The sequence below is a fragment of the Homalodisca vitripennis genome, chromosome 4 (genome assembly GCF_021130785.1).
Source record: "Homalodisca vitripennis isolate AUS2020 chromosome 4, UT_GWSS_2.1, whole genome shotgun sequence".
Lineage (NCBI taxonomy): Eukaryota > Metazoa > Arthropoda > Insecta > Hemiptera > Cicadellidae > Homalodisca > Homalodisca vitripennis.
The window spans coordinates 147,505,240-147,518,645 of record NC_060210.1 but is presented as its reverse complement, the minus strand read 5'-3'; the positions used below and the strand labels follow the sequence as shown (position 1 = coordinate 147,518,645).

The 13,406-nt window shown below is 31.3% G+C and overlaps 1 protein-coding gene across 28 annotated transcripts in view; it reads right to left on the bottom strand.

The window, feature by feature from the left end:
* LOC124360280 (basement membrane-specific heparan sulfate proteoglycan core protein) overlaps positions 1 to 13,406 on the bottom strand; it is a 528,539-nt gene that overhangs the window by 357,348 nt on the left and 157,785 nt on the right. For 25 of the 28 annotated variants that reach the window (XM_046813745.1, XM_046813754.1, XM_046813763.1 and 22 more), the window contains exons 5-8: positions 13,200 to 13,374; positions 11,524 to 11,687; positions 10,229 to 10,411; positions 7,464 to 7,685 (exon numbers count right to left, since the gene is read on the bottom strand). In XM_046813745.1, coding sequence (XP_046669701.1) covers positions 7,464 to 7,685; positions 10,229 to 10,411; positions 11,524 to 11,687; positions 13,200 to 13,374 — 744 coding nt within the window. The remainder of the gene's footprint in view (positions 1 to 7,463; positions 7,686 to 10,228; positions 10,412 to 11,523; positions 11,688 to 13,199; positions 13,375 to 13,406) is intronic. The other 3 variants (XM_046813756.1, XM_046813755.1, XM_046813768.1) reach the window with 3 other exon arrangements.

The following is a 13,406-nucleotide window of genomic DNA, read 5'->3' as shown; positions in this document are numbered from 1 at the left end:
GCTACTTTCATATTTGGCCATATTTGCATAGTAATTTAAAAATTAATCCGCACTTTTGATAAAATGCGGCGGCCTGTAGAGCTGGCCATACAAGCTCCAAGGACAAATCATAAATACTGCCTTCAAATGCATAGGGTTAATTTTGTGGGATTGCAGTTAGTAGAATTGAGAGAAAGAATACTGTGCAGGATCTTGAATTATAGGTTCTAAACTCCTGATCTCCTGTGTGATAAACAGTGTCTTTCAAAGCTAACAGGTACTTTGCTTTGTGAAGGGAATGAATAGTCTTTCAATGATAAACATTATTTTCTGATGCATTACAAACTCTTAGTAAGAATCTATTTAGAATGTCAGAAATGGAAACTGAGATTACACAAATCTGTCTCTGACATTGTCTGTGTAGAGGAAATTCTTTAATTGGATGGTCTAACATTTACCTGAGCTTGTTGGAGCGGACATATGAAAGGAGCTTCAACTTTCTGCTCTTTTGGCTAATTATTGTATTGGTTACACTAGTTTTTATATACAGTTCTGCATGGCATGATATCTATTACGAAAGAATATAATTCTAAGAGTTAGGTACAATCTGTATGATAGATAAGTTAATTAAACCCTATTTTGGAGTATATGACCAGTTACTGGGAAGTACTGGCATCACAGCATTACAGAGCATGAAAAGGGCAAATTAATAGTGACTTTATGACATTCTAGCATTTAGCTTGTTCAAGTTAGGCCTCATACTTTCTCATGTGTTGCAAGTGTAAGCCTCAGGGGTGGTCAGTGGAATATTCAGTGAGATATAGAGGAGGGGAAAAAACTATAACACAGTCAAATAGTGTTTGACTAGATTCATAAATTTACAGATTTTGGAATAAGCGCTGGGTAAACCAATTAAATAGAGGTAGTCATATTTATATCATATGCATAAATAAATACTGGCAATTTAAATATTTTATTACTGAATTTAATAAAGTTTCCAGATTAAATCTTGTCATACTAGAAATAACAAAATGTATGGTCTATCTTTAAATATCAATGAAGAAAGAAATTGTCTCAAATATCTGAAAGAAGACTCATTTTGAAAGTAGTTTTATTCATCTTATTGATCATAACTTAACCATCACATGTATTTATAGGACATGCCTCCCACAAAGAAATTATGTACTTGAATTTTATAAAATTTGTTATCAAAACTAAACCATTTTTTTCAAATTTGTCAAAAACGAACACAATAGACTATTTTAACCACAGATGCCAAAATAAATTTACGTAGTAATAGCTGCACCAAAACTTAAAACTATGTATACATTTTAAAGCAAAAGCTAGTTTTACAACAGTTATTAGAGTAACCACAAATACACTATCATGGGTAGATAATTTATCAAGCAGTTATAATCCTAATAATATTACAATTGTAAAAACGCTTTTGTTGGTTTGTTTTGCTGTCACGCGTATACTATTGAACCGATTCTACTAAAATTTTACATTGAGATTTTAGGATCCCTGGTATAGGCCTATTATTATTTCAATAATCTAATGACCACTGCCATTTTTCGGAAGCACAGATTAATTTTTGCCATAGTAAGATATAAGATATTTATTGCCGTTGATCATATATACAATGAAATAGGCATTGTCAATACACTTTTAATATAAAACATACTAATATAGAAACAAACCATCATTGAAAACCACAAAACAGATTTAAGAGACTCAAAAACATTAAACCTTACAGTTGTAAAATTAATATATAGTTTAAAATTAAAACCCAATGATTTAAAACTGAATATTGACATCCATATTTAAAAACTCGTCAATTGAATAAAATGGATTATTTAAAAGCCACAAATAAAATTTTCTTTTAAAATTAGTTATGGGAGTAACGTGAGCAATTTCTGGAAGCTTGTTAAAAAATCTTACACAATTTACCATATGGGATGTTCCAAATTTGGTCAGTCGATGTTGAGGAATGTCAAGCTTATTTTTATTTCTGGTGTTGTGTGTATGAAATTGATTTGTAATGAAAAAGTTTCTGAGGTTAGCTTTAGTATATACAGTGCTGGCCAAATTATTAGACTAAAGCATATTTTTTTGTTTTTTCTTCTCAATTTTTACTAAATACATATTTAATTTCATGTTGGTATATGTTAAAGTATATACCCTCATTCGTGTGTTACTTTAGAATAGTATTAGCAGAAAATTTGGTAATTTTATGTTGGCGGGTGGCAACACTGCCTGTTTTGTTTATCATCTGCCTTTACAAATCTACCAGCTCCATAACCACAATCAGGTTACAGTTAATTTTTCATGTGGTTAACATGTTTTAGGTGCAGTAGATCTTTCTATTAGTGTGTTCTGTTTGTATTAAAGTAAGTTTAAGGTCATTTCTGAGTGTATGAAACCACTTTTTTACTTCTTTATTGGCTATTTAAAAAATTATGTGGAAATGGGTAAAAAGAGGACCTTTCACCAAGGAAATGTGCTGTGGCCAAGGTTCTTTTGGAAGAACAACATTACACACAAAGTGAAATAGCACACTGACTAAATATTTTACAGAAGTTAGTTAGTAGGATCAAGAAAACACTTGATATCAATGGTATTTATAAATCCAGCCGTATCGGAAAATGTGGCCGGAAGAAAGCGTTAAGTCCAAGGATGGCCAGAAAGTTGAAAAACATGACACTAGTTAATAGAAAAATGACCAGCAAGGTTCTTAGTGACCAGTTAAGAGATTATGGCACAAATGCTTCGCCCAGGACCATCAGAAGAACCTTGATTGAACAAGGTCTTCGCGCATGGAGGCCTACAAAAAAACAAAAAAAATAACACCAGCAATGGCTAAGAAGAGATTGTAATGGGTCAAAGGGATTCAGTTCTCTACTGAATCCTGAGGATACTGTACCTTGTTCCAATCATCATCAGTGATCTGAATGCCTTTGGCCCATTCCAATCTCTTCTTAGCCATTGCCGGTGTTATTTTTTGTTTTTGTAGGCCTGCATGCTCGAAGACCTTGTCCATTCACGGTTCTTCTGATGGTCCTGGGCGAAGCATTTGTGCCATAATCTCTTATCTGGTCACTAAGAACCTTGCTGGTCATTTTTCTATTAACTAGTGTCATGTTTTTCAACTTTCTGGCCATTCTTGGACTTAACGCTTTCTTCCGGCCATATTTTCTGATACGGCTGGATTTATAAATACCATTGATATCAAGTGTTTTCTTGATCCTACTAACTAACTTCTGTGAAATATTTAGTCAGTGTGCTATTTCACTTTGTGTGTAATGTTGTTCTTCCAAAAGAACCATGGCCACAGCACATTTCCTTGGTGAAAGGTCCTCTTCTTACCCAATTCCTCATAATTTTATAAATAGCCAATAAAGAAGTAAAAAAGTGGTTTCATACACTCAGAAATGACCTTAAACTTACTTTAATAATAACAGAACACACTAATAGAAAGATCTACTGAACCTAAAACATGTTAACCACATGAAAAATTAACTGTAACCTGATTGTGGTTATGGAGCTGGTAGATTTGTAAAGGCAGATGATAAACAAAACAGGCAGTGTTGCCACCCGCCAACATAAAATTAACAAATTTTCTGCTAATACTATTCTAAAGTAACACACGAATGAAGGTATATACTTTAACATATACCAACATGAAATTAAAAATGTATTTAGTAAAAATTGAGAAGAAAAAACAAAAAAATGTGCTTTAGTCTAATAATTTGGCCAGCACTGTAATATAATATGGTAAATGTAGAGATTAATAATGGTAGGTATTTGTAATTGTATAAATAGGCACTTGCAATGATCTAATGGTGTAGCATGACAAATGGTTCTAATAACCTTTTTTTGGATTATTAACAGATCTGAGACTGCTACAGAATGGCCCCATAATATCAAGCCATAAGCAATATGTGATTGGAATAATCCAAAATACGCTGTCCTAAGGTACTCAGTAGATATTATAGATCTTAATTTCCAAAACAGAAAAGCAACTCTCGAGAAAGTTTTTTGCTTAATCCGTTAACATGGTCGTTCCAACTCAATTTCGTGTCAATACAAATTCCCAGTAAATTGACAGATTGGTGATTGTTTTGAGAAAGGCTAAGCAATATGTTTTGCGTTTTACTTTTATTGCAGAGAAGTTTATTTGTTGTGAACCATTTCTGAGCATTACTATGAGCTGCAGCCATTGTAGCCTTTAAACTTTTCAGATTATTATGACAGGAGAACAGAGTTGAATCGACAGCATAGATGACAGAATTCACACCAACATTTTTTGATAAATCGTTAATTATCACAAGGAAAAAGTAGGGTCCAAGGACAGAACCTTGAGGAACGCCTAAGGAAACATCTGGATGATTGTGTCCCTCTTAAACTTACATACTGTCTACGATTTATTAAATACGACTCAATAATTTTCATAGACTTTGAAGATATTCCATAAAAGTCTAATTTAGTTCAAATACTATTTAATGGAACACAATCAAATGCTTTACTCAAATCTAATAGAGAAAGAGAAACTGACTGCTTATTTTCAAATGCCTGCAATGCCTCACGAATTACTTTGGTTACTGCAGCAACTGTTGAACGGCCTGTCCTGAATCCAAATTGAGATTCAGAAAGGAGGTTATTTGTTTCAAAATAATTACTAAGTTGATTATACATTATGGATTCAATGACTTTGGAAAAAGTAGGGACAACTGAGACTGGGCGATAATTTTGAGGAAGACTTTTATGCCCTTTTTTGTAAATTGGTGTGATTTTATATATCTTTAAATGTTATCTCAGCTCGTATGTCCAGCTGTACTGTCCAAGATATAATACGTCCATAGCACGTAAGGCCAGCACCACTGCCCAATAAACATAGCATTTATTTTCTAATATTCTCTTTGTTTTATATTGAATGACGAATGCTGAAACCTATCGAGCAGCTGTTTTTTAAAGTAATTTTTAGGTAAAGCAGTAAATTTTTAATTAGCCTATAATTCTTTTCTAAACATTGACTATGCAAATGAAACAAATGATGCATAGTGGGCCTATACAGTACACTGAAGTGATAGAAACCTAGAAAATGTTACTAGAAAACGTGTGATAACTAGTCTTGACTACCCATAGGTGTGTATTTTTAAAGTTTTATTCCGTAAAAAAATATAAAAATGAAAAATAGTTCATGTCTGAGTATAACATAACGTATAAGAGTTAAATTTCCCAAATGTATGTTTATCTTTGCATTAGAAAAATTCATTAAAAACATACTTAAAATTAATTTTCACTTCTTCTTTAAACATTTTTAATTACTATGCAAATAACGGGGAGGATATTGAAAAATAATTCCGATCTAAGGAGGTAAACAACAAATATGGCCGCTGAACTGTCAATGAAATCTGTACTGGCTATACGAGTTGCAAGGACAAACTACGGCAAAACTAACGTGAGCAGTCTGCACCCTTGGCCTGGCCAGTGCTGTTGGCCTTTCAAGCGCAAAGGGTTAAAGTAGCAAAACATTTTGGTCACTAAAATTGTAAAATATTAATTGAAAAAGCCTGTCAAATGGAATCAACTGTTCTATGTAAACATTGTTTTATGACAGCACAACCATATGTTTAATTAATTTAACCACTATGTTCAATTTATTTACATTTAGAATGTCCATAATTTGACTATAAGAATGTAAAATATGTAAAATTTCAGTACAATCAATTTGATGGTTTACATGTGAAAGGAAAACTAACAAACAAAAGAATTTTCACATTTATAATATTATTAGGATTAAAAACCATAGTTATAATACATTCCCCACTGTTATCATACAGGAAATAGAGATCTATTTCCAATTCTATGTCATAGGACAAAATTATTCGAGCAAAACACCATTTTATGTAGGAATTAAGCTTTTCAATTCTTTACCACATTGTTTAAAAAATAACCTTGACAAGGCCTATTACTCAATATATGAATATGTTTAAGATTCAGAAAAATTTTTCAAAACATGAAAATATTTTAATGGTTTGTTTATTATTATTTAAAGAGTATTTTTTAATCGTTAAAATTGTTTTACTTAGTTGGTAAGTTTATATTATAATGAGGCACCTGTTTTTTTTATTAAAATTGTCATTATGTATAAATGTTGTGTGCCAATAAATGACATGACTTAATAATGTCTTATTTTCATTGTGTATGAACATTTAGTAGAACCTGGTTGTCTTGGAGCTAAGGGTAAAACAAAAAGAAATAAACCAATACAAAGGAGTACTGAAGGACCCAAAGAAACATAATACAAATTTTACATAATAAAAAATGAATTTGGATGCATACTAATTATATTTTTAAATGAGACGTCTCCCTAAACACTACAATAAAAAATATAACGGTGCAAAAGAAAATAATGTTTAAAAATCATTTTATAGAGGGAAACTCAAGGTAATTTCTCTACAGCTGGCTCTAAATAAGATGGGCTTGGAAATCATAACTCTGCTGCTTAGAGAATCTTGACTGGGATCAAATAACTCTATGATTTTTAGTGGGTATCCATATTTACTTTAAAGGTAAAATAAAAATAAGAAAGTCACAGAGACTGAATTGGTTTGAGTAATCCATCCATCTATTTAAATTCTTGAAAGAAACAAAAAGGTTAAAATTCAATGGTCACAACATTGGCCTACCAGTGCTTTTCTTAATTTATTTCCTAGTTTATTCACATTCTATTGTCTATCTATTTCCATCTATATTGTTGGTAATGTAAAAAATGTCTTTTGTAGGTGATAAACATATGTTGGAATATCAAGAGGGTTTAATAGAGTCCATTTTAAATTGAAGACACGAGACAGATTATGCACCTTGATTGTATACACTTCTGAGATTAGCAGCTCATAAGGGTTTTCCACTGAAATGTCGCAGAGACTGGTTTAATAGGGGTTGGGAGTTGGTATTGGTCTGGGGTTTCAAAGATTTGGTATGTCTTTTTAATTGGGCTTGAGAAGAGAGAAGCAAAAAGGCAATGATGATGTCAGGAAAAAGTCAACCCAACTATAACCCATTTGGATAAAATAATACATAGTTCTAATAATCCTGATACTTTTATTAGTATTTAATACATTCATTTTAATTCATTATTTGTATTATTAGTTTGTTGCAAAAGTGGCTCAAGAAATAAAATTTATTGGGTTAAGTAGTTGTTTAAAATAAAAGAGTAAGACTTTTTATTATAGATTAAGAGAATAAGAAAAAGAACCATCTCATAGAATAGAAAATGAATATTATTGACACTAAAAACTATGAAGATTAAAATTAACAATTTGATGAGTGCTGATGAAAATTGGACATAAAGCTATTAACTACAGCTGATTAGAACAGAGATAGAAGAACTGAAAGGCGATGTTGTTATCACTGAATGGTACACAAGCACATTAGAGACACCGACACCGACCACCACCTAGAGTTTGAGAAACACAAACCATCTTCTATCTGACAACCGATTTCATCGTCTCCGTCTGGACAATCCTTCCTGCCATCACACTTCTGGTCATCACAGATAAAAGTGGAGCCATCAATGCAGCGCACCTTGTCATCCGCTCGACAACGGTCAATCGAGCCGGGGAGAGGGCCTGCAGTCGTCAATTCTCGTAGAGCAGCTTCAGTCGTTGTAGTGGTTGTGGGAGAAGTGGTGGTGTTGAGTTCTGGTAAACATTTGACATTATAACACGTTCATCATGCAAATTAATGATTTCTAATTGCAGCTCCAGTTTTTTGTGTGATGAAGCACCACTGGTGGCAACCTGAAAGACTGGCCAGGAAGTATAACATTTCTTGTTATAAATTCAATATTTAGAATAAGATATATCTGATATGAATTCAATATTAATTAATTGATTTCTTATGATAAATTACATTTTACTTATATTATCTTTGTTGATAATTAAAAATGAGTTAACCTAATTGTTTAAATTAGTTTTTTGGCTTTAAATACAGTATACTATATATATCAAGTAGATATAAATGATAACATTTTGTTGTGTGTTGTAATTAATTTCATATCTTTATTTTTATAGAGCAGATGAAAAGAATAATCAACAATGGGTAGGATTTTAAGCTTCACTTGCAAAAAGCACAAACCCCAGTTTTTTGGTCCATAAGGGTTCCAATGCAACACAGTTTGACTTACTATCAAAAATCCTTAAAACAAAGGGTATTTAACATTTAGCACAGAAATATCTGGTAATTGCGGATTTATAGTTGCCAAGAAAAGGCAAAATTCCACGCGAAATTGGGGGAGAAAGTAAAAGATCCATTTGAATTCATAGAACAGATCACACAGTACCATTTAAACAAAGTTTTAAGTGGAAGTGATGTTGATGTAAAAGGTTTGAGTGACCCTTTCAACAATGAATTTTTTTGTCTGAACTGAAAAGAGTCTAAATACCAAAATATTCAAAAAAAAGGACTAATACTTTTTTTGCAAGGTCTACACAAAATGTATTTCCTCTAGCTTTGAAATATCACCATGTGCTTTTTATAATTACAATGAACTCAGCAGTATCCAGCAGCATCTTGCTTCTGATGGTTGAAATGGAATACGACTGGCCATGAGAGATTGGCCTTGTTAATTCTTTTGGCTATCAAAATTAGTGTTGGGAGAGACACCTCTTAAGTAATTGATACATTAGATTACAACCAAAAGAGAGCACTTAATTTTGTGTACAAATAACTCGAGATGACAATAAGTTAAAGTTGTATAAAGGTTTTTGTATGACGTTTGCTTTATTTTGCTGACACGATAAAAGATGACTCAGAGAAAAAAACCTTAAAAACTAAATAGTTAGTGCTAATCTTTCTAATATTTTCTGGAAGAGTACCCTCGGATTACCTTTAACTTTATTCCAAACATCCCAGAACCCCAATTCAATATCTGAAATTACGGCTATGAGTATACTCTTGATCGCATCAGTAGTACAGCCAGGCGTTAAATTTTCTACCTGGCTGTACTACTGATGCAATCAAGAGTTCACTCATAGCCGTAATTTCAGATTTTTAATATATATATATAGGGTGAACCAGTCTACTGGGCCACTGAAAGTAGCGGTATAACAAGGGAAGATAAAACCTCTGTTTCAAATTTACATCCTTATTTCTTCGCCAAATAATACAATAAAATTATTTTGAAAAATATCTGTAAGAGGTATTTTGGGAGGTGAGGAATTGTTTTCTCAACATTTTTAAATGTAAAGGTGGAGTGTGTGGTTAAAGGTCTCTTGACACAGATCATTAAAAAAATGCCAATTTTCTTGTAAATGTACAGGGTGTTAAAAATCTAAAATAAAGCTTTAGGAGGTTTTTATTGTTACGTCATTGAACAACTTATGGAACTCCAAATGTTACGCAAAATAGCTGAGGACCTACTCTTCCAAAAAATAACTAAAAAAGTTCAGTTCTTAAATAATTTTAACTTTAAAAATTATTTACATTTTGAACATTTTAAAATGTGTATAACTAAAAAATATTAAATACAACCGTGTTGTTTGTATTACCCCCAAATCAAAGGTTGTAAAGACAATGTTATTTTTGCTTACAGAACGAAAACTGCTTGAGATAAAGTGAAAGTTTGAATACAAAAAATAAAATTGTGTTTTTTTTCTACCTTTAGTTTGGAATAATGCAAACCATATTGTTCTAGTAACCAGTCTGGTTCACCCTGTATAACAATATGTAATGGTATGTATAACAATCAAGGTAAACTTGATTTTTTAATAATTAATTACACAATAGAACTTCACAAGCACAAATTTTCATATAAATTCTTGTGAAGTACAGGTAAACTTATATTTCAATAATACTCTGTACTAATGGTTAGTGAACTAAATTTAACCAATTTTTAACACCTCGGTCAGTAATATTAACCACTATAAAACAAATATTTTTGGTAACAAATCATGGCAAACACGACTTGTATTTTTGATAACACAAAATTTGATGTAATGTTGTATTTATTTATTTAAAATGTATGCTTCTTTAAACAAGGAAACATCTGTATACCCATAGCATTTGAATTAGTATTTATATTAACATAAAATTTACCTATTCAATAAAAAATTGTAACAAAACAAATAACATTTAATTGCTACTTAATACCACAATATCAATGAATCTTAGTAATTGTGAGGACCAAGTACAAAGATCTATTTTGTTTTCTAAGCACCGGTATAAAACAGTTGATATTAAATACCTTCTACAAACAGATTTCTTGGGCAGCCTTCCTCGTCTGATCTATCCTGACATTCCACTGTTCGATTGCAGCGAGCTTCCATGCTCAGGCATTGGTCTCCAGAGAATGTTAAGCATTGGATCTCCCCTGGTGCACATTCCCTAGTCCTCTCAGGGTATTCTGGGTAAACGGGCTCTTCACGGGCTACACCAATCAGTGCAAACTCAAAAACTAAGCAAATGGGTTTGCAAACTAAAAATAACTCCAAAACATCAAGTGGTTGATCTTGGAAAGGTAGCTGTTCAAAATGTATATTCTCAACAAACATTAACTTTTACCAGTACAAACATTTCCAAAATTCTAAAATAGTACTTGAAAAATTTTAAAAAGTCTTAATACCACTGCATAATTATTGTATGATTATACACCTCAATGGTAATACAAAAGGTTGAAATATTTATTGTCGCAAAGCATACTTTTATGAATATTTTATATAATTGAAACTGATACTGAATATAACAGTATTAGTGCAAAGGCCCTATTGTTACTATTATAAAAAATATGCAAAAAAAAAATAGTTTAGAATTATTCTACTGGTAGATGGAGGGTTAAAATTAGACACCTTACAAATTCAATAAAACATTAAGGAGTAAAATTGTTTATCATTTAGCATTGGTTCATAAGGGACAAATCTTAAGGTGACATCAGTAGAGCCAGCTCATACAGTGACTTCTGAACTACTCACTGCCAGTGATTGCATATCTGCAAGAACATCGTTACATCGTTACGTCATATAGATTGTTACTTGGCTTAATTATTGTTTAGTAACCTCCTTAACATCAAGCAAGGCTATTTACATAAACAATATTTAAGAAATATATTATTATACTTTCTTTAAGACTGTGTTGTTTAGCCTACTAATAAGTCATTATGAGAGTGGAATAGTTGAAGTAATACAAGAAGATATACACAGTACAAAACTGGTTTAGTTTTTATTTTTTTATATCTCAATTTTTTATTAAAATTGAAACAACAATTTTAAAAACTTTGGCAATGATTGATTATGAAGAATTTATATTTTACAACAAAAATACTATAATATCCAAACAGATTTCATCTAAGATAACCACTTAATGTTTTGATAACAAAAAATTAAACTAAAAGAAGTTAAAACCAATCAAACCAAACACTCTTAACAAGCATCAGCTCACTGATAAAAACCAAAATAAATATTTATTATAAAACCAAAATAATATTATTCAGAAAACCTTAATTATCAAATTCAAATAAATTTTGATAATGATAAAGTAACTTACGTCCAAAATTACGGAAATCAAAGTGGTCTGGACTGACAGCATATGATCCAATCCTTCTAAACTTTTCCACATGATCTCGCAACACATGCTCAACCTCTTCAGGCTTGTTGAAACCCTCTGAGGAGATGTCCAAAACTACTAACATCCAAGGTATGTCATCATTTCTGCAAACAAAAGAATACAATAACTTGTAACGGTTCTAACGGCACTTAAACAGAAAATAAATGTACTTGAATACGAAATATATGTTTACAACACATAAATAAGAAATGTTATGAAGTAAAATAATAAATCATGAACAAAATATAAATAAATGGTCCGAAGTATGTTAAAGTAACGTATAGATATTGCATATTGGACATTGTGCAAAATATTGGTTTAATTTTAAAAGACCTTATGCCCGAAGATATTTGATTAAAAACCGTAATATAAATATCTTACCACAGTAAATATTATCAGCAAATGCAACTCGTAAACATAAAAACAAAAATCAGAATTTTAAAAATAAATTTATTAAAAATATGAAAGGTTATACAGTACAAGATAAAACAACTTATGTTTATATATAGTATAACAATACATTAATTGTCAATATATACAATAACAACCATAAGCGATTCAGAAATAGAAAACAAGGTCCAAAAATACGATTTGTAGTATTGAAAAAGTATTAAATGGAAAATTTGTCTAAATTTATGGCACTCAGTCAATGACGTGTAATTTGTATTTGATATATTTTAATGTATTTTTTATTCTGTATTCAACTATATATGCATTGTTAGTTTAAGAGCTATGAGGGTTTAATTCAAAATTTTATTTGTTTTCTTTAGCATTAAAAATACACACAAATTTGTAATATAAGTACACCGTTTTGGAGATATAAATATTTAACTAATTTCAGTTCGTTTATTTGCTTGTCCTACCTTGACTTTAGAAAGTAGCTCACAATACAACTTTCAAATTTTTTAAAAACTGCAATATCGTTAAATAAATGAGTTTAAGTACAAAAACACAGGTCAGTTTTGGAAAGTAGGATCGGTAGTTCACAGGGACGTTGTGGACTAACTTTCCAATCCTGCAGAAAAATGATAGCAACCACCAAAATTGAGCATGGACCTACAATCCTACAATATGGTCTCCCAGTCATATACCAGTAACTCATTAACATTATAAAAATGTAAGCGACACTAAAGAGTTTTAAACAAATTTTTAACCACTTGGGTATTTGGGCACTATTTATAGAATTTAGGAATTTGTTGGAAAAAATGAATGGTGTGAGGACAAATGTTCATAGACTACTCATCTCTGCCTCTAGTCGCTTAGGTATGAATACCTCACATGTAATTTGTCTTGGACACATTTAGAGGATATAGAGGCATGGCAGAGTTAACAGTTTCAACTTTTTGAAGGATGGTGCCGAGAATATTATTTTTATAATTCCAGAGCAATGTAAAGAAAAATTATACTTAGAAATTAAAGGAATGATAGGAAAATCACTGCTACCCATGTTGTAAAAATTTCCTGGAATGTGAAAACCAAACGAATATTTTTATTAAAACAGAAACATTGATTTTTGGCTATTTACAATACTTACGACTTTTTCTGTTTATATTTATTAAAAATCTAATAACACACAGAAGTTTAATAAACCAATTGAATTTAAAAATAAATCTAACCTTTCAATATTGATGACACCAGATTTTTGAGTGCCTGAAATCCTCGGGTCATTCTCAAGCAAATTGTCCACAGCTTGGGAAAATTGATCAGAGAATTCTTTGAATGAGTCACTGTTGCGATCTGCCAGTTCATCTCTATATGGCTCATGAACAGATATGGTTACTCGGTGGTATACTGGAACAATCAACAACACAAGCCATGACAGT